Below are 26,797 nucleotides of genomic sequence, written 5' to 3'. Positions count from 1 at the left end.
ATCTTGAAATAAAACCCGGGGCAGGGGTGGGATCTGAGACTCCTCCACCCTGTCTTCCTCCTGCAGAAGGAGGAACGGACCATGCTGGAGGACATCTGGGTGACCCTCTCGGAGCTGGACAACGTCACCTTCTCCTTCAAGCAGCTGGATGAGAACTGTGTGGCCAGTGAGTGATTCCTCTCACCCCCACTGAGAGAGTCCGGGTTCCGGGGTAGAAGGGACTGCTCTGGGGTCACCCTGCTCCTCCCTCTGCCACCAGGCCAGCTGCCTAAGGTTGACCTGGGACACAATGCTTTCAAACTGCCTGCTCCCAACATATGTGGAAGAAGGGGGTCTCATTTCATATAAACCCAGCCATCTCCAACAGCACTTAGGAGGGAAAAACAGCCAGTACCCAGTTCTTAATGAAAACTCCCAGAGATACCCTTCTTTGGAATGAAGATGTGTTAAGATTTTCTAAGAATTTAACACCATAATTTTCTTCTTTCCTTTCATTCTCCCTCCCTCCCCCCATCTTTCTGTGTGCCCACCCACTCATCCATTTATTGATCTACTCATCCATCCACCCATCTATCCATCCATGTATTCATTCACCCACCCATCCCTCTACCCATTTACCCCATCTGTCCACCATCCATCCAACCCCCCATCCATCTATCCACATCACTGTAATTACGAGCACATCCTGTGTGTCAGGCTCAGTTTTAGGTTCTGGGGCTGCAGTGGAGAGAGACGTGGCCGTGGTTTCTGCCCTCCTGGATCTCACAGTCTTGCCCAGTCCCAGCCCTGACAGCACTGGGATCAGCCAGGGAGCTTTTCAGATACTGAGGCTTGGTCCTACTCCTGGCCCTGGCAATTCAGATTCAGTCTGTGGGATGAATCCTGGACATTGGGATTCTAGATAGGTTTTCCAGAAAACTTAAATGTACAGCCAGGACTGAGAACCACTGGGCTCAGTTCCAGAGTCATGGTTCTCTGTGATCCCTGGACCAGCACCTGGAGGATTGTTGGAAAAACTAATTCTGGGCCCCATCCAGGACTTCCTGAATCCAAAACTGGAAGCAGAGCCTAGAAATCTGTGTTAATAAGTTCTCCTGGTGATTTTGAAGCATGCTAGTTTGAAGACCTGGACGCAAATTTGAGCCAACTCTGGGAGCTAGTAGAGGACAGAGGAGCCTGGTGTGGGGTCACAGAGAGTTGGACATGACTTAGCAACTGAACGCAGCAGCAAAATTTGAGAACCACTGGTCCTTTTCGTTGTTGTTGTTGTTTTATCACCTCACTGAGAAGCCTATTTAGACAATTTTTTGCTGATCGCCACACACCCCCATGGGGCTTCCCTGGTGGCTCAGAGAGTAAAGAGTCTGCCTGCAAGTGTGGGAGACCCAGGTTCGATCCCTGGGTCAGGAAGATCCCCTGGAGAAAGAAATAGCAACCTACTCTAGTATTCTTGCCTGGAAAATCCCATGGATGGAGGAGCCTGGCAGGCTATAGTCCACAGAGTCGCAAAGAGTTGGACACGACTGAGCGACTTCACTCACACACCCCCATGAAGTTTTAGTATGATGGATATACTATATATCCATTTAGGTATTGTATGTCTGTCTGTGCTTTATACATGAAAAGGGTAAATTTTTTTTGCTTTCCCCATAAGAACCAGTTTTCACCTCCTTAGAGGCAATAGCACCCTGTTGAGAATATGTGGACTGGAGCCTAGTTGCACAGTGGGTTTCGTTTCAGGTGCCTGTTGGAATTGGTTAACAGTGGCTGCCTGTCTAGAGGCCAAGTTGGGCTCAGAGAGAATCACCTTGATTAGTGATATCTGCCACGGGCACCGGATGGGGTGCCAATGTCACCCAGCCGCGTGCTCTTCCTTATGGGTGTAAGCAAGATGCAGGTGCTGTTTGAAGGCAGCTTCTGCCCGGTGGAGGCTACCAGGCGAGGTTGCAAGGAGCCTTGGTGAGGCTCTGAAGACAAGCGTGGACGACTCCCCAGCTGGACAGAATCAGTGTCAGGCCTCAGAACTAAGCAGTGGAAACAGACCTGTTGAGGGAGGGGGAAAAGGAAGGTCAGAGGCTGCTCCTCTGAGCGTGGGGCGATGGGGCTGTCTCAGGCGCCCCTGGATGGGAGGGCAGGGAGGCCTGTAGCCGCGGCTCTGGGGTCTGAAGGAGGGTCTGAAGCTGCCCCCACAGCTGTGTCCCTGGCCCACCATGTCCCCCCACAGACACCAACGTCTTCTACCACATCGAGGGCAGCCGGCAGGCGCTGAAGGTGGTCCTCTACCTGGACAGCTACCACTTCTCCAAGCTGCCCTCCCGCCTGGAGAGCGGGGCCAGCCTGAGGCTGCACACTGTGCTCTTCACGAAAGGTGAGCTGCGGAGCCGGGCTGTGGGGGCCCCACAGGGGAACGGCTGTGCCCGCTGGGAGCCAAGCGCCTGCCTCGCCCATCTTCTCCCTTCACAGCTCTGGAGAATGTGGAGGTCTCGCCTCCTCCAGGCAGCCAGGCTGTGGAAGATTTGCAGCAGGAGATCAACGCCCAGTCTCTGGAGAAGGTCCAGCAGTATTACCGCAAACTCAGGTGCCTGCGTGGGCCTCATGTTGGGGCCAGGATCCTGGACACTGTCATCTGGAGGGGGCCTTTGCATGGAAGGCACCAGAGAGCCCCCAGTGCCCGGGCGGGCAAAGTGCCGTTTCTTGAGCACCTGCTGTGTGTCAGTCCCTCTGCCTACACGAGCTCCTCAGATTCTCACAGAAGTTACCTTTCTAACCCATTTTACAGATGAGGGAAACTGAGGCCCAGGGAGCACACCCAAGGGATGCAGCTAGACAGTGGCTGAGCTGAGCTCTGACCTGGGTCTGCTTGGCTTCGTAGAAGGTCCTGCCAGCTGAGAGGAGATGCCTGTTTCATTCTGCATGGGGGAGGGAGCCGTGACGGGGGCCCTAGGATCCTTGCCTGTGAGTGAGGGGTGTAACCCCAGGGCCTTGGTCCTGCTCAGAGGAGACCCCCCCCCCCCCCAAGGAGAAGAGGAGAATAGGGGCCACACTCACCAGGAGGAAGCCTTGGGCCCAAGGAAGGAGCTCCACTCCTGCCACCCCGACTCTGGCCCCTTCCTCCTTCTGCCTCACCTTCTCCCACCATGAAGAAGGTGGGCTAAGAAATAGGACACCAGGGTGTCAGGGTGTGGTAAGGGGGCCTAGCCCAGCTTTACCATTTGGAAATGGGAGAATGATACTTTCATTTGTCTGTGCAGGGAGAACATTCACCTCTGTTATTACATCTGGCATCTCTTTGGATCGATCAATGCCATCGGTCTGTTCTCTGCCGTTTGCTGAATATTTAAAATACGGTCTCTGTGATCTGCATTCATCCTTTTCTTTAGCACCTGTCAGTTGAAACCTTCCGTGGGCCGGGCTCTGTTCTGGGTGCTTGCCTAGGAGTCAGCAGTGACAACAAAGCTTGTTCTTGATGGAGTATAGATTCTAGAGCAGCCATGGCCCCTGGACCCACCACCCCGTTTTGTCAATAGATTTTATTAGCACACAGCCATGTTCATCCGTGTATGTATCGTCTGTGGCTGCTTTTGTGCTGCAGCAGCAGAGCTGTGTAGCATCTCTAGAGAGACAGACTGGTCCACACAGCTTAAAATGCCAACTGTTCGGGCCTCTGCAGAAAAAGTTGGCTGAGTGCTGTTCTAGAAGGGGAGATGAGCAATAAACCAGTAAACAGAGCAGTGTGACGTATCAAGTGATGGTGGTGTCAGAGGAGAGACACACCAGCACGGGAGAGAGCGTGGGGTGCTGATTCAGATGGGCAGTGGGGCGAGGTGGCATTTGAGCACCCTTCCTGCTTCCTCCTGGGCTGTTGGAGGAGCAGATGACTGTGGGCACGGAGAGCTGTGTCAGCCGCTCTCCCTGATTCCTTTCGTTGAGTTGTTGGGAGACAGAGGCTGCGGCTGTGGTGGGGCAGGGGCGGGAGAAGGGGATGGGGTGGTGGGTGTGGCGGCCCCAGCCTCACACTTTTCTTCTCTTTCAGGGCATTTTACCTGGAACGGTCTAACCTGCCCACGGACGCCAGCACCACGGCAGTGAAGATAGACCAGGTGTGCCCTCTCTCCCCTCACCTGCCGTGGAATCTGGGCAGGGCCAGGGGTTTGCCTGGTTGGACAGCGACCAGGGTGACACCCAGCCAGAATGCTGGCTGGGACACTGCCTCTGCAGTCCCTTCTCCAGGACGTCTCCTGGGGTCTCCAGCACCCTCCCCATTCTAGAAATTCCAATTTCTTCCTGACCCGCTTTAGAATTCCTTAGGTGATGTGTTCTCCCTGGCACCCACTCCTTGCAGCATCGCTCTGGGACTGGAGCCCCACGCCAGACATGGCCATGCAGTGTTCTTTTTGTTTGTTTCCTATTTGTTGCCAGCATTTAAAAGTCAAAAGATTTCCCATAAAACGGAGGCTTCTGGCCTGTCCTGAGCAATGGAAAGATCTGGCTGTTCCAGCCACGCTCCTGTGTGTCACACTTGGCCTTCGAGGGGCTGTGCCCACCCTCCCCCACCTCCTGCCCCACCCCGTCCCCTGCATGCTCCAGGCCTTTCTCCCTCTGCCCAGGCACTATGGGGCCTCAATTTTGACAGTACTATGGGGGCTCCTGGCCTCAGACTGAGGCTGGGGTTCCAGGAGAAGGGGTGGACACGGCCTTTTGGGAGTTTGTAGTCTGCTGGCAGTCTAAAGACGACACAGAAAGCCTTGGCAGAGTTCTGTGCCTGCACTGGCAATGCCAGACAAGCCGGGGGTTGGGGGGAGCCACAGACTGTTCCCGGGGAGGGGCTGCTGTTTGGAGAGGACGGGGAGGGGTGTTGGCTCTTGGCTTCACCTGTGCAGGGGAAGAGAATTAGATGGGAGGGTTTGGCCTGAAACATACTGTGAGTGCCGAATGCCAGCTTGTGGGGCAGCCGCAGGGTTCGTGGAAGAGTCCTGGCTTTGTCACCCCGGTGACAGAGTGGGGAAGACACCTGCTGTGATAGAGCTTGATCGGAGGTGAAGACTGGGGCGGAAGGCCGGGTCGGGGGCCCTCCTCTGACCATCCGGGCCTGTGCACCTCGCAGCTGATTCGCCCCATCAACGCCCTGGATGAGCTCTGCCGCCTCATGAAGTCCTTGGTCCACCCCAAGTCTGGTGCCGCCGGGAGCCTGGGCGCCGGCCTCATCCCTATCTCCTCCGAACTCTGCTACCGCCTGGGGGCCTGCCAGATCGCCATGTGCGGCACAGGCATGCAGAGGTGCGGAGGGGGGCGTGGCCGGACCTCTAGGGGGTGGGGCCCAGCGTGGGGGCGTGGCCGGGAGGGGGCTGGGCGTGCCCCTGGGGGTTGGGGCCCCAAGGTGGGAGACTGGAGGCCTGCTTCGAAACCTGGTTCTTCCGCTCCCTGTTGAGCCCAGACAAGGCCAGGGCCCACTCTCGGCCTCAGTTTGCCCGCTGTGAGATGGGACCTCAGGGGAAGGTGGTCCTGGGAGAGCTGCCGAACTTCCCAGCCCCCTGACTCTGGCTGGCGTGACCGAGCGGCTGAGGCCCCTGGTTCTGCTGGAGCATCCGTAGAACACTGGCAGGAATGGGCGCCCGTCTTGGTTGGGGCCGGGCTGGACCACTCTCTCGCTTCTGTCCGTTGTCCCTGCTGCTCCGATCGGGGTTTTGGGTGCTGTGTGGGGGGCAGGACGTCGCCCAAGTCTCACGTGCTGCCCCCCACCCCTTGCCGCCCCACTGCAGGAGCACCCTGAGCCTCTCCCTGGAGCAGGCGGCCATCCTGGCGCGGAGCCACGGGCTGCTGCCCAAGTGCATCATGCAGGCCACAGACATCATGCGGAAGCAGGTGGGCTGTCTAGGCCCCAGGGCCCCGTCAGGCTGCAGGGGAGGTGCCCAGGCCGGGGCGTGGTGGGCTCACAGCCCGGGTGGGATGAGGGGCCGTCTGGGGATGGGGCTGATGACCGTGTCCCCTCTGGAGGGGCTGCAGATCTTAGCTTCTGGGGATCTCCCAGTCACCCCACCCACACCCACCCACCTCCTCAAGCGCCCTGCGCTCCACCAAGAGACAGCTGGGCCCTCACTGTTCTCTCTTTCCAGGGCCCCAGGGTGGAGATTTTGGCCAAAAACCTCCGGGTCAAGGACCAGGTGCCCCAGGGCGCCCCGCGGTGAGTGGCTGTCACCTCCCCCGCCCCCCAACTCCTTCCCTCTGCTCCCTTCCCTGGGGTTGGGCTCACCCCAGACAGACGCCCTGGCATTCGGATGGATCCTCCCCTCTCATTTATGGGATCCCCTACTTTGGGAAACAACAAATACGACTTAGTCTGTCACCTCCCAGGGCTCCCACTTTGGCTGGGAAAGTGAGGCCGGGCCCGAGTGAAGCGTGGGGCAATGATCTGTGTGCCCCCCAACTTGCTTGCCCACTGCTGTTTCTCTGCTGCCCTCGGAGCCCTCAGCCCACTGCTTCTTCCTGTCCTCATGGCCCCGTCGTCCCCGAGTCAGTGCCAGACCTTCTTGTAGCCCTGTGCGCAGACCCCTGTCCTAGGAATAATTCATTTTAGTGCGTCTTCTCTCTCCATCCACACTGTCCTGATTTGCTATTGACATCGGCCCACACTGTTTAAATAGCTTTTTATTTTGAAATAGTTTGACCACAAGAAGTTAGAAAAATAATACAGAGTTTTCAGGGGTCCTTCATGTAGCAACGCCCACCCCCCTCAGCCAGGATAATGTCTCATGTAACCACAGGACATTGTCAAGACTAGGAAACGGTGTTGGAGCGATACAAGAACTCATTCAGATCTTACATGTGTTCCATTAGCTTTTGCCTACACTCTTGGCCCATGTTGCTTTTAAATACTTTTCAAAATTTATTTCTTTATTTTTTATGTGTTTGGCTGTTCCGGGTCTTAGTTGCCGCGTGCGGAATCCTCATCATGGTAGGCAGGATCTTTAGTGGTGGCGTGCGAGATTCTTAGTTGCGCATTCCTAGTTGCGGTGTGTGGGATCTAGCTCCCCTACTAGGGACTGAACCTGGGCCCCTGCATCGGGAGTGTGAGTCCTAGCCACTGGACCACCAGGGAAGTCCCTTAAATGCTTTTCTATGTCACTTCCCCTGCTCCAGGCACCATTCCCATCTCCTTACCTATATTGACTCATTTGCTTAAACAACAACTCTGTGAGCAAGGTACTTGTGTTATCTGCCATGGACAGTGGGGACAGTGAGGCCCAGAGAGGCTAGGTGTCTTGTCCGAGGGCACACAGCTAACACACAGAATCAGAGCTGCCCTTCTGAACCCAGACCATCCCCTTCCTGACGCCCTGCACCTTGCTGCTTCCCTGTCTTGTCTGTGTCTCTGCGGCCACCTCCTGTCTGGTCCCCCTGCTATCCTTCTCACACAGCATATATGCTCTCTCCTGCTTGAAACCTCTTAGTGACTCCTTCTACGTGAGGTGGGGCTCAGAATCCTCCCAGTGCAGAAAGAAACCCAAGGCAGGCCTGCACGTGCTACAGGGAGAAGCCCCCAAGATATATTAAATGAAAAGCTCCAGGGGCAGAGTGCTGGGTCTCCTTGGCCACCATTAGTGTGGAAAAATGCACAGATACCCACACGTGTAATCACACACCCACATGCGTATCTTGACACACAAATGGGTGCATGTGTTTGCGTCTGTATTTGCACACCCCATGCCGATCTGGAGAGAGCAAGACTGCTGAGGGGCGGGGACTGGCCTGCTGGAGGAGAGTGTGGGCGACCTCAATAATTTTTTACTCTGCATCTTCTTACACCTGCTGAGTTTTGCTTTCTGGGCATGATTGCACGTTCACATAAATCACGTTGCGACGATAATAATAACGAGCCGTGGCCGCCCCTCATCCTCTTCACCTCCATCCACCAGGCTCTACCGCCTCTGCCAGCCACCGGTGGACGGAGACCTCTAAACGCCGAGGTGCCTGATGCCCGGCTGCATCCTCTGGAGCCGGGGTTTGCAAGGACACAGGGGGCCATGCGGCCTTCTCCAGAGCTGGCCCGAGGCCTCCACTCCGCCTGCCTCGAGATCTGCCCAGCCTCCTCCATCACGTCACCTCCTGGGAGGATAAACGGTGCCCTGACTCGCGGATGAACTGGCGATTGGCCCTGGGCCGGCACGTTCTCCACACTTCTGCCAGAAGCCAGAGGGGGTCCTGGGGACCCACAGAACTGATGGGTGCCTCCAGGGCCTGGGCTCCTGTCTGGAAGTTCCCAGGACACGGGAGATGTCAGGGGCACTGCAGCTGGAGGCCCGTGGCTTAGCCTGCACTTTGGAAACCTCTGGTTTCCTTCTAAGTCCACATTCCAGGTGACCACATGTGTCTCTTCCTCACCTTAGCTTCCAGATCCCCCTTTAACCCTGTACTAACCTCTCCAATGGACTCAGAAAAGCCAGACCTCTGCCACAAAAGACAGAGGGACAGGGCACAACACTTATTACCAAGAGGACGGTTGAAAGCCACCCTGGCTTCCTCTATCAACGCCATTAGAACTGGAGCCATCAGCCCAGGGCACAAGATTTGCCCCAATTTTATTTATATGGCGTGAACTCTCTATGGTTTATTTTGGGATTTTTATGTTGTCGTTGGTTGTGTTGAGATTCCCGCTTCCCCCCACCATCCCCCGCCCCCCACCCCCCAGGTTGTGTGAGTATATATTTGTGTTTTAAATTTCAAAGAAAGCTATATTGTCTAACAGGGGACCAACATAAAGTAGTATTGACAACTTTTCCCAGTTCTACTAAAAAAAAAGAAAAAAAAACTAAATTATTGAAAATTGAAGAAATGTCGGTATTTCATCTTTTTAAGTATTAGGGTCTTAAGATATTGCTTACAGGTATCGACTAGGGTTCCTTTCCCTACCCACCTTCAGTTCTCTAGCCATTGGCCTGTATTAGGGTGAATGACTTTGTTCTTTGAATGGCTGGCTCCAAGGGTTTCAGAGGTGGCTGGGCCAGGCCTAGGGGCTGGAGGGAGTTGAACTATCCACTGAAGAGGCAGTCCCACACCAGTGTCTGTCCTCTGTGGTAGAGGGGCTGCAGGGATACCCTGAGTGGTGGCTTCTGTAATTTATTTTTTAATGTTAATCCAGAGCAAGGCAGCAGCAGGGCATTTGGGACTTCTCAGCCAGCCAGAGAGACCGGAAGCTACCCTGGCCACCTGGGCACAGGAACCTACGCAGGATCTACCCCCTGTCTGGCCCCCTTCCCCACCCTCCCCATCCCTGGAGTTTGTCCCTCCAGCTCCTGTCACCAGCAGAGACATGTCTTTCCAGCCTTGGCTGATGGGTGAGATCAGGTGTAGTTTTCCCTCTGCCCTGCAGGCTTGAAGCCGCATCAACATCTTGGCTCCCTGCATCCCCAGGAGTCGCCTTCCCTCTCTTGCCACCCTGCATCAGATTGCAAGAGGTGAGCTTGTCGCTGGACAGAGGTAGCCTGGTACAAATAAGGACCCCCATGGCAGAAAGGGAGAGTGTTCCCTGCGGACAAGGGCGTTGTGCACTGGTTTACTTTACGATGTACAGATCTTCTCATTCAATTCATGATAGATTTTTTTATTATTATTAAAAGTTGGTTTATAATACAAAGATCCTGATCTGTGGTGGGTTCCTTCGGGGCTGACCCTGGTGGCATTGGGGGTGGTTGGGCCTGCACGTGTCATAGGCGGAGTAAGCAACCGCCGTGAAGATGGCGCAGAGGACGGTTCCCTCGGTACAGTGAGTTACCACATTAACCTCAGTTTCCTCCTCTAAAATGAGGGCAGTACGTATATATTCCCTGCAGGGGAGTGGTGAGGACTACCTGAGATCACGGGGTGGGTCTGCATCTCAGATGCGCCAAGAAAATCACTGTCTTTATATATGTGTATTTCGCCTGTGTTTTGGATTCTGAATACTCATTTCAGTGTGATGGTGGAAAAATGGGACTATTTCTCCAGGCATTCCCTTGCCTCCTGCTGGTGTCATGCCAGGACTCCCTGTCTCACGTGTGCCCGAGGATCAGGGTGGTCTGAGGGATGGGCCATCCGTCACCCCAACCTACAAGGTCCAGTGGGTCCGGAATCCCACGCGAGCAGAGCTCCAAGTGCTCAAAACGTGGTTGGCTGGTTCCTGGCCAATCAGAGTTCACACTGGCCACACACGGGCCAATCAGAACAGAGCCATGCAGATATGGTACCGTTCACTGGGTACTGTGGTCTAGGTCCCAAGGCTGTCCGCAGGTTCTCACCGGCCAAGGCCCTGAGCCATCTTTATGAAGCTGCCTGGGTCTGTCTGCCCAGGCAGAGAAATCTAATCCTCAGGCCTGAATTGTCTGCCCCTATGCTTTTCTCCGTCTCCCTCCCTCCTCCCTACCCTGTTCCTTCCCTCCCCATCCCTCTCGCTTCCCTCCTTTCCCACACTTTGGAAAACACTGATCTCTATGAAAGGCTTCTTTGAGGGTGCCTTCCTCTTGAAGCCCTCACTGTCATGGGCGTGCTTGGGCCTTCCCTGAGTCCTGCCATTTTGGACCAGAGCCCCTTCTCTTTTCATCTCCTTTCCTTCCAGACTAGCTCTCAGAGCTTATTCTCTCCAGAACCAGGCTCTGGGTCTCTCCGGGAAGGAGAGCCTCATGTCTTTCAATTACAGGTTTCGAAAGACTCAATAACGTAATAGATGAGAGTAGATCCTGGTGGGATTTGGGGCACAGGGATGGACTGATTACTTGAATTATCTGAAGCCTGTATTTGGATCCCGGGAAAATCACTCTAAGGGGAGAGCCATCACCTTGATATATATTTGGGGTCAACAGGGAGGATTTGCTGCCTTCCTCCAGGCAGACACTTACAGGAAGCAGAAGGGTCTCCCTGTTCTGCACCCAGAGGGCCTGCAGTGAGATGAGTGAGTTCTCCTGCAGTGATGGACACGGGCAGCTTTGGTTTGGAACTGAGAATTAAGGTCTCTTCAGCCTTGAGCAAGTCACATACCTTCTCAGACAACAGCTGCCTCAGCAAATGGGGTGGAAGCCTGGGGCTGTTTCTTGCTCTGGAAGGCCTTTCTCGGTACAAAGTGGAGCATGAAGGCCTGCTTACAGAGAAGGGGTGTTTTGCAAATGACCAGACATCTTGAACCGGTGGTGAGCAAGCTGAAACTTGGAAACTGATGTGGTTTTGTTTTTGTTTTCCTGATATTTTGAATTAGACACTGAAGAACCAGCAGCTTTCACTTCCAAATCCTGAATCTGGGTTTCTTTTGAAAATTCAGATGCTCTGGTCCCAGTGGCCCTTGTGGGACCATGTGTCCTGCCTGGTCACATGTCACCTGAAGCTGAGGTGTGGCCACTGCCTTTGGGCAAAGTCAGTTTTCCATCTCCCACCCGGCCTAGCACACTTCTTTACCTGATTGCTCGTCTCTGGGATGGCCCTGCCTGGGCGAGCTTGGCCAGCGCTGGCCTCCTGAATCTCCAGATCTTCGGCTCTGGAGTTGCCATGGCGATGTTGGCTGAGGGAGGAACTGGTGACCAGGAGTGGCTGCGCTGACCAACGGAGCATTGAGAGATGGGCGAGTCCCTGCAGCTGGTGAGTCTGTCAACCCTCCATTTTCTGCTCCCCCGCTTCTCAGTTTATCCACCTGTCAAACGGTGCTGACTTGGATACGGTCCCTTGGCGTGGGCTGTGTTGGGGGCCACTGGGAAAGCCAAAGGTGGTATGGAGTGTGTTGGCCACTTTGTGATTTTATCTAAATGTAACTGCTTCTATGTTTACCATTCTCTGCCATCAGTGAAACCCCGAGAGCAGGAGTCACATCCATGCTGTCTGCTCTGTCCCAGGTCTGGCCCAGTGCTGGGTGTCAGTGAACCACTGATAACAACAAAAGAAGGCTCATCACTGTCAGAGCCAGCAACCCATATCCTAGCTGCGTGTGGCCAAAGCACGCGCCCCTGACCACATGCTCGGCACCTGGCCTTGTTCTTGGACTGGGCTGGATTGTTGAGGACAGGGAGGGCCTGGGCTGAGACCTTTGAGGTCAGACATCTTCCAACATCTGTACCTGGCAGGCTGCTGTACTTGCTGAGTGACCATCCCTTAACAAGTCACCATCTCTCTTGGAGCTTCAGTTTCCTTCTCTGAGAAATGGAGATATTTGCATCCAAATCTAAACTTCCCGGGGATAGACGTGGTACCCCCACCCGTCCAGCAGGTGGCGCCAGGGACCGTGTCCTGTCCAGAACCCCCAGGGCTTGAGTGTTGCCAGCTCCTGCTTGCCAGGCTTCCCACCCAAACGCTTGTTCTGGGTGCACACCTTTGGGACGGAGGCAGCAGTGGCTGAGACTGTCTGCAATATGGGTCCTGTCCTCTGCCCGTCTTATCTGGGCTTGGCCTGACTTGGTGTGGATATTTTCTCTTTTTCTTGGTCAAACCTTTCCCCCCCCCCCTTTATTTCTGTCTTTTTCTTGATTATTTTGGTCTCTTTCCCGTCGGTTTTCTTTCCTTCCTAGCTTTTTGTTTTTCTTTGTCCCACAATACATGTATGTGAGCTAGACCGTTTATTTTAATATTCTTTTCTCTTACGTTTTTCCTCCTCTCCTGTCTTTCTTCCCTTGCAAGTGGATGTGTGAGAAGGAAGTAAACTGTAAAACAGATGTTCATGAGGGCTGTGATCAGGAACTTGAAATGGTTAATAGCAATGTGCCCTCCTCCATGGCGGGGAGCCCTGACCTGCGTGGAATCGCTGACCAGCAGGTGGCGCTGCGGACCAGGTCGTCCTGGCCAAACCTTGAGGACAACTTGCAAGCGCTTCTCGCTTCAAGTCTGCAGGGCTTTGGAACTTGGAGGAGAGGTGAATCAGAAAGGCTCGCTGAAAGCTGCCCCTCTCTGGGCACTAGTAACACCGCCTAGAGGACTGGGAGTGGACAGGAGAGGGCAGCAGGGCCCGAGTTGGGATCCCCTGGTGTGCTGTGTGACCTTGGGCAGAGCCCTGTCCTCTGTGCCTCAGTTCTGTTACCTATATTTGAGAGAACTCAATTCCTCAGAAAGAACTTCTGCTCTTCTAGTCAGCCTCTCCTAGACTTCTCTGAAAGACCAATAGCAACGTTCAAAATCTCTCACGTGTTGATCTCTCAGCGCCTATTGGTCAGTTTGCGTAAAGGTGTCGTCTCCTATAATTCGCATACCAGCCCTTTAAGATAGATACTACTGAGGCCTGACTTTAAGAAGACAGGATGGACTCAGTTAAGTCACCTGCCTGCGGTCACACAGCTCGGAAATACTGCTGAATCCAGGGCAGTGGTAGCAACGTCATACCTTTAGCGAGTGGGAAATACAGCGGCCACTGGATTTCATAGGCTCTCTGCCCAGGTGCACCATGGGAGAACCTGGTAGGACCTGGCAGAAATGGGGTCAGGGGAGTGAAAGGTTGAAGAGGTCTTACTAAGGAAAGGATGGTTGTCCTGAGTAAGTAGAAGGTGCTCGGCTGCCTTCCTGCTGTAGGGGGGCTGCCCCAGGGACTTGGCACCTGTGATTCCCCCAGGCGGCCTCATGCTTTGCCCCCTCATTCAGGCTGCTCGAATGTCACCGCACCCTCCATTCTTTCCTCTTAGGCTCTCCCTTCACCCTTTTAATTTTTCTCACCTGGCCGAAACCTGCCGTGTATCTATTCATTTTCTGTCTCCCGCCCTTCAAGGGCAGGGATTCTTGTCCGTCTCATCTAGTAGGGACCCCAGGGCATTGGAGTGTGGTGGGAAGGGCCTTCTAATGACAAAGCAGCCTCCCGAGTCTCTGACGGTCTTCTCCTCGGGACATAAAGCTCCCAGAGGAGGGCATGACTTCAGTGCTGGCCCTAGACTGCCCCCCACCGCGTGTCCCAAAGGCTGGGCCTGTCACCAAGACGGAGGGAGAGGAGACCCGCCTGAGGCCTGGCAGATCGGGAACGGCTACAGACCCTGGTAGCAGCCCTGCCTCGAGCACCTACTGTGCGTCATGGTGCTGGGCTAATAGCACAGAGCCTGGTGCACAGCACTGTGGCACACGCTCAAGCTGTACGTGTTGGCTTGACTGGAATGAATCAGTGTATGAGTGGCTGAGACTGGGAGGACAGCTCAGCCCTGTTGGACAAGAATTCTGATCACTAAACCTCATCACTTCTCATGGTGCCCGGGATTCTTAATCTGATTTTGCAGTTGAGAAAACAGAGGCCAAGAGTGTGACGTGCCCAGCTGGAGTTCATGCAGCCTTAGGGTTCGAACCCGGAGGGGGTGACTCTAGTGCCCCAACTCCTCCAACACCACCAAGGCCTCCTGGGGGAGCTGAACAGGCAGCAGGGGTCTCTGACCTCTCCAGTCTCCCCCCGCCTCCTGCCCCCAGCCTCACTGGACTGACGGTCAGCCGCCAGAGCCTTCTTTCTCTTCCTCAAGCTCCCTGGTCTCTTTCCTTGTTCCCACCACAGGAACTTTGCACTTGCTACTTTCTCTGCCTGGAACCCTCTTCCCACCTGACTCTTCCGTAGCTGCTTGCTTTTCACTGTTCAGGTCTCAGTTGAAACCACCTCCTCTGAGAAGCCTTCCTGATTGAGTAAAAATAGCATCGCTTATGGACTCCCTAACACAGTGTGCTGTTTTCCTCTGCTATGGTACAGGTCCCACTCTTTATTTCATTTACTTTGGGGTATTTTTAAACTCATGTATTATCTGTCTGCTTGCCTGGTGGCTCAGCGGTAAAGAATCTGCCTGCCAAAGCAGGAGACCTGGGTTCGATCCCTGGGTCAGGAAGATCCCCCGGAGAAGGGAAATGGCGACCCACTCCAATATTCTTGTCTGGGAATCCCATGGACAGAGGAGCCTGGCGGGCTACAGTCCATGGGGTTGTAAAGAGTCAGACATGACTTAGCAACTAAACAACAACGGCAACAATAAGAAACTGTCTGTCTATGCCAATTAGATTGCAGGTTCTAGGAGGGCAGGGGCCAGGCCTGCCTTACTCACAGCTGTATTGCAGCTTCTAGCATAGCGGCTGGCACATATTAGGTGCTCTGTCAATCCTTACTGACTTTGGCAGAATCAGTGAATGAAGGAGGATTCCGGTTAATATACACCCCCCGCCTCCCATGGGAGGTGCTGATGCCAGTTTCATCCTCCGGTTTGGAGTGCCCACAGTTGTGTCTTTCTGCTGCCTGTGAGTTTGAGGCCTGACCAGCCCCCCTCGCTGCCCTTTGCTCTTCCCCTCACTGGGGACTGGCAGCTGTGCTCTCGCCCTCACTGGGGCCTCAGGCCCCTTGCAGGAAACTGGGATGGAGCTGAGTGTTCCCACAGGAATATTCTTCCATCAGGCTGGGTCTGAGTCACTGAGTGCTGGGTCTGGTTTGGCAGGAGGGCATGACAGATGATGCAAAGCCACCTTGGGCTGAGGACACCCACCAGAATGTTTCCCCCCCAGTGCTCTGGCACACAAGAGGTGTGCAGAAACCCATACAACCAGGCCTCATTTCCCTGAGCATTGCTTTATTGCACTTCACAGATACTGTGTGGTTTTTTTTCACAAATGGAAGGTCTGTGGCAACCCTACATTGCCAGATGATGGTTAGCGCTTTTTAGCAATAAAGCATTTTTCAATTAAGGCACGTGCATTTTTTTTTTAAAAAAAGACATAATCCTATTGCCCACTTAGTAGACCAAAGTATAGTGTAAATACCCTGCAGTGCAGGAGACCTGGGTTGGGAAGATCCCCTGGAGGAGGGCATGGCAACCCACTCCAGTATTCTTGCCTGGAGACTCCCATGGACAGAGGAGCGTGGCAGGCTACAGTCCATGGGGTCACATAGAATCAGACAAAACTGAGTGACTAAGCACAGCACAGCATAGGGTAAATACAACGGTTATATACACTGGGAAACTGAAACGTCACGTGACTCACATCATTGTGATGGTCTGGAACCCAACCCACAATATCTCCAAGGTCTGCCTATATGTGACTCTGTGTTTGGTTCAGCAACTCATTTGGACTCATCTCTCATCCTCACTAGTATCGTTAAAAAAATATTTATTGAGGGCCTACTGAGTGCCAGGCCCTGTTCTAGGCCCACCGTCCCACCAGTGAAGAGTTTGTGGAGTTCATTTTCTACTGGAAGGACACAGACAAAAAAGCCAATGGACACATGGGTGTGTAGTATGTCAGATGGCATAAAGGCCAGTAAGATAAATCATGCAGGAGGGAGGGCAGGGACGGATGTGGGAGCTAATTTAATAAATGCCCAGGGAAGACCTTGCTGGCGCGGACCTTGGAATAGAGATGTGAGGAGCAGAGATAGCTGCTTCCCGGCAGAAGAAACGGCAGGTGAAAAGGTCCAGAGGTGGGAGCTCTCCTCCCGGTGAGTTGCGGGAGGAGTGAGAAGGCCACTGGGCAGGGAGGCTGGTGGGGAGGATGTTGACGCCAGAGTGGGCAGGGACCAGGGCACGTAGCAGGCCGGTGGCTTTGGGGATTACAGCTAGGACCAGGAGAGCACTGGAGGGCTTTGGGCAAAGGACAGGCAGTTTTCTCACATGAAAAGAGCCATCACAGCTCCCTGCGTTCCAGGCCTGCTTTCAAAAGTAAATCCAGAGCACTCTCCGGAACGGAAGTGGGATTCTAACATTTGTTTCTAAATATGCTGTGCTTTTCCTGTTGTGTTTCATGAAATATGTAGCATTATGGTGACATATAATTATTTTTCTGTCTATTCTCTGCAGCCGCCTCGCTGATGAACTCCAAGGCAGGGGAGTTCATGGGCTTTCCTGGAGACAAGGTACTGACTAATGGGGGAACTGCAGGCATTCAGGCTGGTGGTGGAGGTCGGGAAGGGAAACTCTCTCTTGGAGTCCTGAGGTTACAATCATGTGATACCAGCAGGCTGGGAAAGACGTGGATCTCCTCCTTAGAGGTAAAGAAATTAGTAAGAGACGCCATTCTAAACACTTGATGTAGGTCACTCACACCTTCCCAGCATCTCCCTTGGCCTTTATCCTGCTATAAGGGCCGTAACTCATGCACCTGGATCTCAGGCTGCTGAGCCTGCAGCCCATACTGGGGCCACCTCCCCACTGCCCTCCTTCCTGCAGTCTGTCTGCGGGGGCCCCATGCTTAGCTCAGGGGGTGAATTAAGGAGTCTGGGGTGTCTTCCGGGCTGTGTGATCTATGCAGTTCCGTAGGGATCTGTGCTCAGAAGAGCTCGTGATTAGCTTAAGGCTCTGCTGTCATAGCCTTCAAATTCGTAATAATTTAAATAAAGGGCTCTACATTTTTATTCTGCAGTGGGCCCTACAGATTATAAAGGTGGTTTTGCCACCTTGCCATCATACTAGCCAACCTTAGGATCCAGCCCGTTTGCTTTGATTGGTGGATGTTAACTCACGTCTGACCAATGAGATGCAAGCGTTGTGCTCTGGGGCCTTCTGGGAAAACCTTTTCTCCCTGGAAAGAGAGGGCGTCCTGCAGAGTGTTGTTTTCTCTTTGTGGCCCTTGCCATCCTTTGAATTTTGAGCACTTGGTGCTCACCTCCTGCTACTACCCTGATCCAGATAATAATTCGTTTACCGCAAACGTCCCGGGCTTCTCGCTAGTCTCCCAGTTCCCACGCTCCCCCTACAACCCCTCCCCACAACTGTAGTCAGAGAAATCCTATCAGATCCGTCAGGTCCTGTCCCTCCTCTCTCAGACTTTCCAGGAACTTCCCACCCGTCTCTGAGTGAAAGCCCAAGACCTCACACCCCCTGCAAGGCCGCTGTAGATCCTGCCCTGCCTCTCTTTCCATCTTCACTCTGCCCCTTGCCGCTCTGGCCTCAGTGCTCTTCAGGGAGGAATGAGCTGTTTGCACGAGCTGGGCCTTTGCAGAGCTCTTCCCCGGGAATCCCCGTGGCTCCCGCCCCTGCTCATTCGGATCCCCTCCACGAGTCAGCCCGAGCCTAGCAGAGCCAAACAGGGAGCCTGAGCTGGGACCCCGATGACTCAGTGGAGTCCCTGCCAGCCATGGCCCTCTTGCTCCAGGATTCTCCTTGATTGGAGGTAAGGAAGGGCCAGGAGTCGGCACCTTCACCAGTTTCATCTCCTGTTATTGCAGCTCGATTCCTTGCACAGGGACAGTGGTTAGGATTTGAGTGCAGGGTCGCAGCTGGGGTGTGGTCCAGGGGCAGTAATGGGCTGTAATGGGGAGGGGAGGTCGGAGGCTCCTCTCCCTGAGTCCCTGTCACAGCCTTCAGCCCTTGTCCCTTCCCACCCAGAAGTCCTGAGGGGCTCTGGCGAAGAGTCCGGGCCCACAAGCCCATCCCCTCCTGGGCAGGCTTCAGCCAGCCTCTGCCCAGCACACAGGAGGGCACTGCCCCATCCTCCCTGCTGTTTCCTTCCAGCACTTTGCAGGCCCAGGTTCCCTCCTGGGGTCCAGCCCTGCTGCCTTGGCTTCAGCCTCCAGATCTTTCCAGATCCTTTAGCTGTGTCCTCTCTCTCCATCAAAGCCTCCCCGTCCTCTGCCCCCTCGCTCTGGCCCTGCTGAGGGTCCCTGGGTAACGGGGAGCTGCTGCTGCTAAGTCGCTTCAGTCGTGTCCGACTCTGTGCGACCCCATAGACGGCAGCCCACCAGGCTCCCCTGTCCCTGGGATCCTCCAGGCAAGAACACTGGAGTAGGTTGCCATTTCCTTCTCCAGTGCATGGAAGTGAAAAGTGAAAGTGAAGTCGCTCAGTTGTGTCCGACCCCTAGCGACGCCATGGTCTGCAGCCCACCAGGCTCCTCTGTTGATGGGATTTTCCAGGCAAAAGTACTGGAGTGGGCTGCCATTGCCTTCTCCGAGCTGCCTCCAGTCAACTCTGTGCTTCCCAGAATCCCCCTGGACTGTGGGGGTGACATATGATGGGGAGGGGGTGGGCTGTCCTGGGGACAGGACCCCGCAGACCTGCCATGGGGAGGATGGCCAGCCCTGAGGGGGCCGCACAGGCTGGCCACTCTCCTTCCTGGCTTTTGGCCCAAGCAGCCCTGAGGAAGAGAGCGTGGGACGACCCTGGCGGGTGGGACTTGTTTCCACTCTAGAGGACGATGGAGCTGCAGGCTGCAGAGCACCAGCCCTTCCGGAGGTGGGGGTGGGGGGCTCAGATGCGGGTGGCAGGGCTGCCCCTCCATCTTTCCCGCACCCGCTGGGAGGGAGCTGGTGGGGGTCCTGGTGCTGTCGCCTGGGGGGCCCGTGGGAGGGGCTGCCAAGTCTGTGTCCTATCCGTGGCCAAGCCAGACCAGGGTCCTGTGTGCAGAGCCTCAGCTGTGCAAAGGGGCGGGACCACCCTGCCTCCTTCCCCCATGAACCCCTCCTCTGTTGCACTGGTCTGACTCAATGGCAGCATCCAGAGTGTCTGACCCTGCCTGGTGGGCACGAAGGAAATTTAACCTCTCTCCTCCCAGTTAACAGAGGAGTGGGATCCCTCTGCCTGTCTGAGATGGAACAGTCGATGTGATGTTCCGAGCTAACTGAACACCTAACAGGTGCTGGGCTCGGTTCCCACGTGCATGCCACCTCCTTGACTCCTCCCAGCAGATCCGTGAGGGGCGCTGTGATTGCCGTCCTCCTGCCGTGGAGATGAAGGGGGGTGCTGGAGGGTTCCCTCAGGGTTCTGGGGCTCAGGCACACCAGGGGTGGGGTTTGGGCACACGGCATCCTCACCCCCAGGCCTGCCTGCAGCTTGCAGAATGAGAGACGCTGCTCCTGAGCGTGGGATCTGTCAGAGAGGGGAGCCTCAGGGTGACTCCCTCCTGGGGGGCTTCTGCTATATAAAAAATGAAGAAATGGCAAAACAGGGTTTTGAAAACCATGGGCTGGCTGAAATGTTGACATGAACAAATGAACAGCCCTCATGTACTATTCACAAAATGAGAGCTGCATTGATTAAAAACAACCACACTGATTCCAGGCGCACTGAGACATGAGGACCAGGACAGACGGACAAGTGAAGATGCAGGTGATTCAGCGCTTGAACTTAGTGGCCTGACTTCCTGGGTTCAAACTCCGGGCAAGTGACGGTTTCTGTGCCTCAGTCTCCCCGTCTGTAGCGTGGGCTCACGGCCACGTGCTCCTCTCGGGGCTGGTGTGGGTCTTGGCTCACGAGCACAGGTAAAGCCTGTGACCAGCACCGGGTCACAGAACTGCCCAGAAAGCCACGATGGCTATTTGGAAGCGTAGCCCACAGTTTCTTTGACTCAAGACACAGCCTTATTTGAGGCGACTCCAGAGTCTAAGATTCAGGCCTTTTGTGGAGGTGAAGCCCAGGCCTGGGATAGGCTGGGGCCCTGGGGACTGGGGACGAAATGTGTTCATTTATTTTACAAAGAGGTGAGTTTATCTGCATTTTCCACCTGAATGCTCCAGGGAAACATTTGTGAGGATGCTGCTCCCAAAATAACCCGTGATTTCATTTGAGGAGCTAATTAGGCGGAATCAATGAGGTTTATTCAAAGGAGGGGTCCATTCCAGACCAAGAGGCATGGAGATTAGAGGAGGAAGACTGCTTGGCTGAATGCAAAGTGGGTGAAGGGTTCTGTGGCCACACAGCCTCTACCCATGGGCATCATCTCCCTCCAGCCTCCAGGAACTGAGGATGCAAGCCTGTGCTGCTCCGACACTAGCACTTCCGGTGGACCCCCTCCTCCAGTGGCAGAGAGTGTAGAACACTCGGCCCCTGGGTATCTGCACCCCACAGCCTGCCCCAGCCCTCAGGTCCCCTCCAGAGACCCAGGGTGACGTCAGCAGGAACCGGAAATGAGTCAGAGAGGCCTTGGTTCAGATTCCACCTCTGCCACTTACTGGCTCTGTGGTCCTGGGTATATGCATGACCACTCTGAGCCTCAGTTTTCTTATCTGTAAAATGGGAATAAATAAAAGCATTTCCCTCCCAGGGCTAGTATGAGGCCTGAAGAAGTTCTGTTCAAGTGCGTTTGTAACGAGTCCCTGCCACATCATCCCTGCTCAGGGGATGCAGCTGTTACTGTTATTTCCTCCTTTCTAAAGTGGAGAAGAATAATTACCACACAGATATTTGTCATACACATTATATACATCGTACGACTGAGCACAGTGCCTGGGCCACGGAGGAGCTCAGCAAATGGGGACGGTTCTCCCCTTGATACTGAACACTTGATACACAGCCAGGTGGGCTGGGTTATGCTGCCTAACAAGCAGTCTCCTCAGCTAACAGGCCTGAACCATCAAGGCTGATTTCTTGGCTCAGGCTGCAGGTCCTCAGAGCGTGGCTGGGAGCTGGACTCAGTCTCCTCCTCGTGACCCTGGGTGAAGGGGTCTGCCCTCTCTGATGTCACCACAGACCTGGCAGAAAGAAGAGGAGCTTGGGGAGGGGTCGTGCCCTGGCTGTTAATTTCCCCAGCCTGTGGCTGACCTGATCACTGTGCTCACCGCTCATTGGCCAGGAGGAGTCACGTGGCCACCGCCATAGGGGACCAGAAGTGCAGCCCTGTGTGTGTCTGGGGGACGGCGCCATTGACGTCCAGAGATTCCTTGGGAACCAGAACTTGGTAACCGCCTACAAGAGCATGACCTGTGATAGACTATCCTGGTCCATTGGGGCGCCTGGTGAAGGGAGGGGGGCCACTTCCTTCTCCCCATTTATGACTCAGGTTTAACAATAGGCGCCTCGGTGGAGAATAGCATGGCCTGTAGCTAATTCTCCTTCAGATCTTCCCTCCTGGATAATCCCTTTGATACTGCAGAACTAACTAGTGAGGAGGTAGAAACAGGATTTGTTTGATTCTGCAGGAATTGTGCTTCTGTCTCCATGTCAGTTCCCAAAGAGACGTGTTTGCTCCAGAAAGAGCTTCCGTCTTAATTACAGCGATTAATAAATAGTAGCCTCACTCGTGGATGTGTGTGTGTGTATGGGTGTGTGTGTATCTTTCACAAGACTTCTAAGCTGGCACAACACCCTCCCCCAACCCGATCAGTGCCCCCTACCTTCAGAAGCCTGATTAAACAAACAGGATCCCCCACAGCAGACTCTGAAGGAGCACCGTGTTGATGGTCCTCATTCCTCCTCCCTTTGGACAGTGACTCTCCAGCTCCACTCTGCACGCTGGAGACTCTGCCCTCTTGGGCATAGGAAATTCCAGAGCAAAGACAGTTCAGCCTGGCTCTGGATTTCCCTGGTGCTCCTGCCTGGCCCCGCAGTACTCCTTAATTTCACACCCCCCATGGAAGTGCAGATGAGGGGTACTGTCTCTGGCCTCTTGTGTCATCCTTTACTTCCTGAATCCCCCTCTGCTTGGTATTGCCCATGCCTCAGGCCAGCCGCCTGGGCCCAAGGGGCCGTTCTCAGAGGCCCATGTTGCCATGGGAGAGGGGCCCGCCAAGTAGGTCTTAGCTCCTCCTCCTGGGGCCTCCCTGACCACCTTGTCTAAGGAAGCTCCTCTCTCCTATGGAGTCTCTTCCTGTTCCATCACACTGGAGCATTTTCTTCATGGGGTTTATTAGATCATGTGATTATTGACTATCTCCTCCCACTTGAAAGCCAACTCTGTGAGGGCGGAACAGTAGCTGGCCAAGGCTGGGATTCCAGGTCATAGCACAGCCTCTACAATCTAGGATGCCCTTAATAAGTTTTCACTGAATGAGTGCAGGAATGAATGAATGAAAAAAATGAGTGAATGAATAAAAGCTCATCCTGGTAGTATAAGCAGACTCAGCTCCAAACTTACCTGTCCCATGTCTCTTTTCTTTCAATGCTTGCCACATCTGAGACCTAATGAAGAACTCATTTGTGCTAATAAATACGTATTAGTTCTTTCAAGATAAGAAACACATATTTTAATGAGGACTGTCTAGAGGCTCCGGTTTTTAATCCAGGGAAGTTACCCCACTAATGAGAATGTGAAGTGATGATGATGATATGTGGATATTTTAGGGATGGAGGCCTGGAAGACACATCAATCACAGAATTGACCAGGCGTCCTAGATGCAGCGTGGACTGGAGAAGGATCTCTGCGGTGGGACTCAGCACAGGACCAGAGCTAGTTTCTGCTTAGCCGGTGGCCTGACTTCCTTGGCCTAAATATTCGTACATGTAAATGGGCATCGTAACCCACACTTCAAAGTCCTGGTTCTTTGTAAATTGCAGGCTTTGCTCACCAAATAGAAGGGATGATGGTAATGATCAGGAGTGACCCTACCTGTCACAGATGGAATATCTTTGGCTTCAAGGAACAGAAAACTCCCAAATGAGTAGCTCAATAGGAAGGACAATTTGTTATGCCATAAACCAAGGGAGAAGGAAATGGCATCCCACTCCAGTGTTCTTGCCTGGAGAATCCCAGGGTCGGGAGAGCCTGGTGGGCTGCCGTCTATGGGGTCGCACAGAGTTGGACACGACTGAAGTGACTTAGCAGCAGCGGCAGCAAACCAAGGGAGCCAGGGGGTAGCTCTGGGTTTGGCCAGCTCAGAGGCTATGTCTGTGACCCAGGTTCCTTCCAGCTTCCAGCTGTGCCATCTTCTTTCGATTGGTTCGACTCCCAGCTGTTTCCCCTGATCTGTGCAGGAAAGTTCCACAGCTCCAAGTATCTCAACCTCAGGCCACAGAGCCCAGAAGCATAAAGACAGGAAAAATGTGTCTTTCTTCCTGTTGCTTCTTTATAAGACTCAGGATACCTTTTCCAGAAGCTCCCAGCGGATTTTTTTCTTGTGTTATTTCAGCCAAACTTGCATACCATGCTTGTTCCTAGACCAGCTGCTGGCGAAAGAAATGGTTTTTCTTCTAATATTTATTTATTTGTCTGCGTCAGGTCTTAGTTGCGGCATGGGGGGATCTTTTATTTGTGAATTCTTAGTTGCAGCATGTGGGACCTAGTGCCTTGACCAGGGATCGAACCCAGGACCCCTGCGTTGAGAATGCAGAATCTTTAGCCACTGGACCGACATGGAAGTCCCGGCTAGGGGTTTTCTACCAGAGAGGTATGCCCCCCAGGAGACGTGTTGGAGAAGAGGGTGTTTTGGCTTGTCTCAATGATTGATGACTTTGCTGGCATTGAGGAGGGTGGGGCTAAGAAAGCTTGATGTTCCACAATGTGTTGGACAGTCTCCTCAGGACAGAGTGGTCTTTTGCAGGTGTGAAGAGCCACTTTATAATCATCTGAGCTTAGAACCTGTGTCAATTTCATATCTAAACAAAACATTTTTGCAATATTTTAATGTATACTGATATGCTGTTTATATTCCAGTCTCTCTTTGCTTTTTCCTGCCCTTCTGTTGTAGGGTGATTCCTGTTCTTATTCCCTTACAGCCACAATTATTCTCCAGATGTTGGCAAGGATCTGACCATTCGTCATGTCTTTTTGTGTGTCTATAGCTGTACATCTGCATGCTGAAATATGATTTATGTTCTTTAAAATTATTTTCTTTTATTTCTTTTTTATAATCCACTTAGAGCATTATAATGGGTTTTTAAGTACTTGTGATGTCGTAGATTAATTATTTATGACTTCCATTTCAGGGCAGTAGAAAGGTCATTAAATACATGTCTTCTTTGGAGAGGTCACTGCGTCTGACGGATTGAAAGTCATGGCCTGCGTCCATCAACATTCACACCCTGGGGCTGAGAGGGGCGTCTGTGTTTGGAAATGCAGGCTTCTGGTGCCTGAGCTAAATCAGAATCGGGTTGAGACTGGAGCATGAGAGTGGCTATTGGGTTGGCACCCATGGTGTCAGACTCATCACCCATACACAGTCCCTTAGCTGCCACTGAGTCGCAGTACATGAGAGATGGATGGTTCTGGAAGAGACTGGTGTAGGCAGTCCCCCATGTTCATTCACTCAGCTGTTACTGAGGATCTATTCAGTTCCAAGAATCACATTCCCACTTGTGAAGATCTGGGGGTTCTATTTACATGAGGTTTAGCAAGAAAAAAAGGCTAAGTTCTGATGGTTGCTTTGCTGTTGTTCAGTCGCTCAGTCGTGTCTGACTCTTTCTGACCCCGTGGACTGCAGCATGCCAGGCTTCTCTGTCCTTCACCACATCCCAGTGTTTGCTAAAACTCATGTCCACTGAGTTGGTGATGCCATCATCTTGTCCTCTGTTGTCTTCCTGCTTTCACTCATCCCCAGTATCAGGGTCTTTTCCAGTGAGTCGGCTCGTTGCATCAGGTGACCAAAGGATTGGAGCTTCAGCTTCAGCATCAGTCCTTCCAATGAATATTCAGGGTTGATTTCTTTTCGGATTGACTGGTTTGATCTCCTTGCAGTCCAAGGGACTCTCAAGAATCCTCTTGAGCACCACTATTTGAAAACATCAGTTCTTAGGTGCTCAGCTTTCTTTATGGTCCAACTCTTATCCATGCATGACTACTGGAAAAACTATAGCTTTGACTGGATGGACCTTTGTTGACAAAGTAATGTCTCTACTTTTTAATATGTTGTCTAGGTTTGTCATAGCATTTCTTCCAAGGAGCAAGCGTCTTTTAATTTCATGGATGCAGTCACCATCTGCAGTAATTTTGGAGCCCAAGAAAACAAAGTCTGTTATTGTTTCTATTGTTTCCCCATCTATTGTCCATGAAGTGATGGGACCAGATGCCATGATCTTAGTTTTCTGAATGTTGAGCTTTAAGCCAACTTTTTTACTCTCCTCTTTCACTTTCATCTCTTGATGAAAGCGCTTTAGTTTTTCTTCCCTTTCTGCCATATGGGTGGTGTCATCTGCATATCTGAGGTTATTGATATTTCTTCTGGCAATCATAATTCCAGCTTGTGCTTCATCCAGCCTGGCATTTCTCATGATGTACTCTGCATATAAGTTAAATAAGCAAGGTGACAATATACAGCCTTGATGTACTTCTTTCCCAATATGGAACCAGTCTGTTGTTCCATATCTGGTTCTAACTGTTGCTTCTTGACCTGCATATAGGTTTCTCAGGAGGCAGGTCAAGTGGTCTGGTATTCCCATCTCTTTAAGAATTTTCCACAGTTTGTTGTGATCCTCACAGTCAAAGGCTTTAGTGTAGTAAATGAAGCAGAAGTAGATGTTTCTCTGGGATTCTCTTGCTTTTTCTATGATCAACGATGTTGGCAATTTGATCTCTGGTTCCTCTGCCTTTTTAAAATCCAGCTTGTACATCTGGAAGTTCTCAATTCACATACTGCTGATGCCAACTTGAGGATTTTGAGTATTACCTTGCTAGCATGTGAAATGATACAATTGCAGGGCAGTTAGTTGCTTTGTTATGAGTTAAAAATAGAATTTCAAATGCTTGACTCTTACTCTTAAAATGCTGTTAATCCATTCAAGAAATATTTATTGTGTACTTACTAAACGTGTCCTTGTAGTGAGCACTGGAAATCACACAAACATTGAAAAAAAGGAACCAGGGTCCAGCTAGAAGTAGAGGTGGCCTCCTTCCTAGGTCTCCCTATGAGGTTGTACAAGGTTTCCTTGCAAGGAACTACCTACTCCCCTCAAGCTCCCCAACCACCCTTGTTGTTACTAAACGAGGGTCAGAGGTCAGCATGTTCTAGGGGGACAAGTGCACAGTCCTACCTGGGAGGAAACAGCATACACACTGAAATCATTGCAAGGTTGGCTGATGCATCTTGGCAGAGACCTGGGGAGTATGTTTAGGACTAGATTATAAGAGGACAGCCAATAACATTGGATCAAGGGATGTTTTTGACTTGGGTACATTTAGTAGGGGCTCAAAGTTTAATGGTTAGTTCATGAAGCTGAAAGTGGCTCTGTTTTGTTTTTAGTCACTGAGGCGAGTCTGACTCTTTTTGTGACTCCA

The 26,797-nt window shown here is 52.8% G+C and overlaps 1 protein-coding gene across 1 annotated transcript in view; it reads left to right on the top strand.

Annotated features, from left to right (window-relative positions):
* Positions 1-8,574, top strand: part of PREX1 (phosphatidylinositol-3,4,5-trisphosphate dependent Rac exchange factor 1) — a 177,224-nt gene extending 168,650 nt beyond the window's left edge. The window contains exons 33-40 of the mRNA XM_068986839.1: positions 67-166; positions 2,225-2,368; positions 2,464-2,578; positions 4,034-4,100; positions 5,105-5,277; positions 5,760-5,862; positions 6,114-6,181; positions 7,914-8,574. Of these exons, the coding sequence (XP_068842940.1) occupies positions 67-166; positions 2,225-2,368; positions 2,464-2,578; positions 4,034-4,100; positions 5,105-5,277; positions 5,760-5,862; positions 6,114-6,181; positions 7,914-7,956 (813 nt within the window). The 3' untranslated portion in view covers positions 7,957-8,574. The remainder of the gene's footprint in view (positions 1-66; positions 167-2,224; positions 2,369-2,463; positions 2,579-4,033; positions 4,101-5,104; positions 5,278-5,759; positions 5,863-6,113; positions 6,182-7,913) is intronic.
* Positions 8,575-26,797: the final 18,223 nt, after the last annotated feature.

The sequence above is a fragment of the Capricornis sumatraensis genome, chromosome 15 (assembly GCF_032405125.1).
Source record: "Capricornis sumatraensis isolate serow.1 chromosome 15, serow.2, whole genome shotgun sequence".
NCBI lineage: Eukaryota > Metazoa > Chordata > Mammalia > Artiodactyla > Bovidae > Capricornis > Capricornis sumatraensis.
Note: the sequence above shows the minus strand (reverse complement) of the source record. Positions and strands in the feature narration are given on the sequence as shown.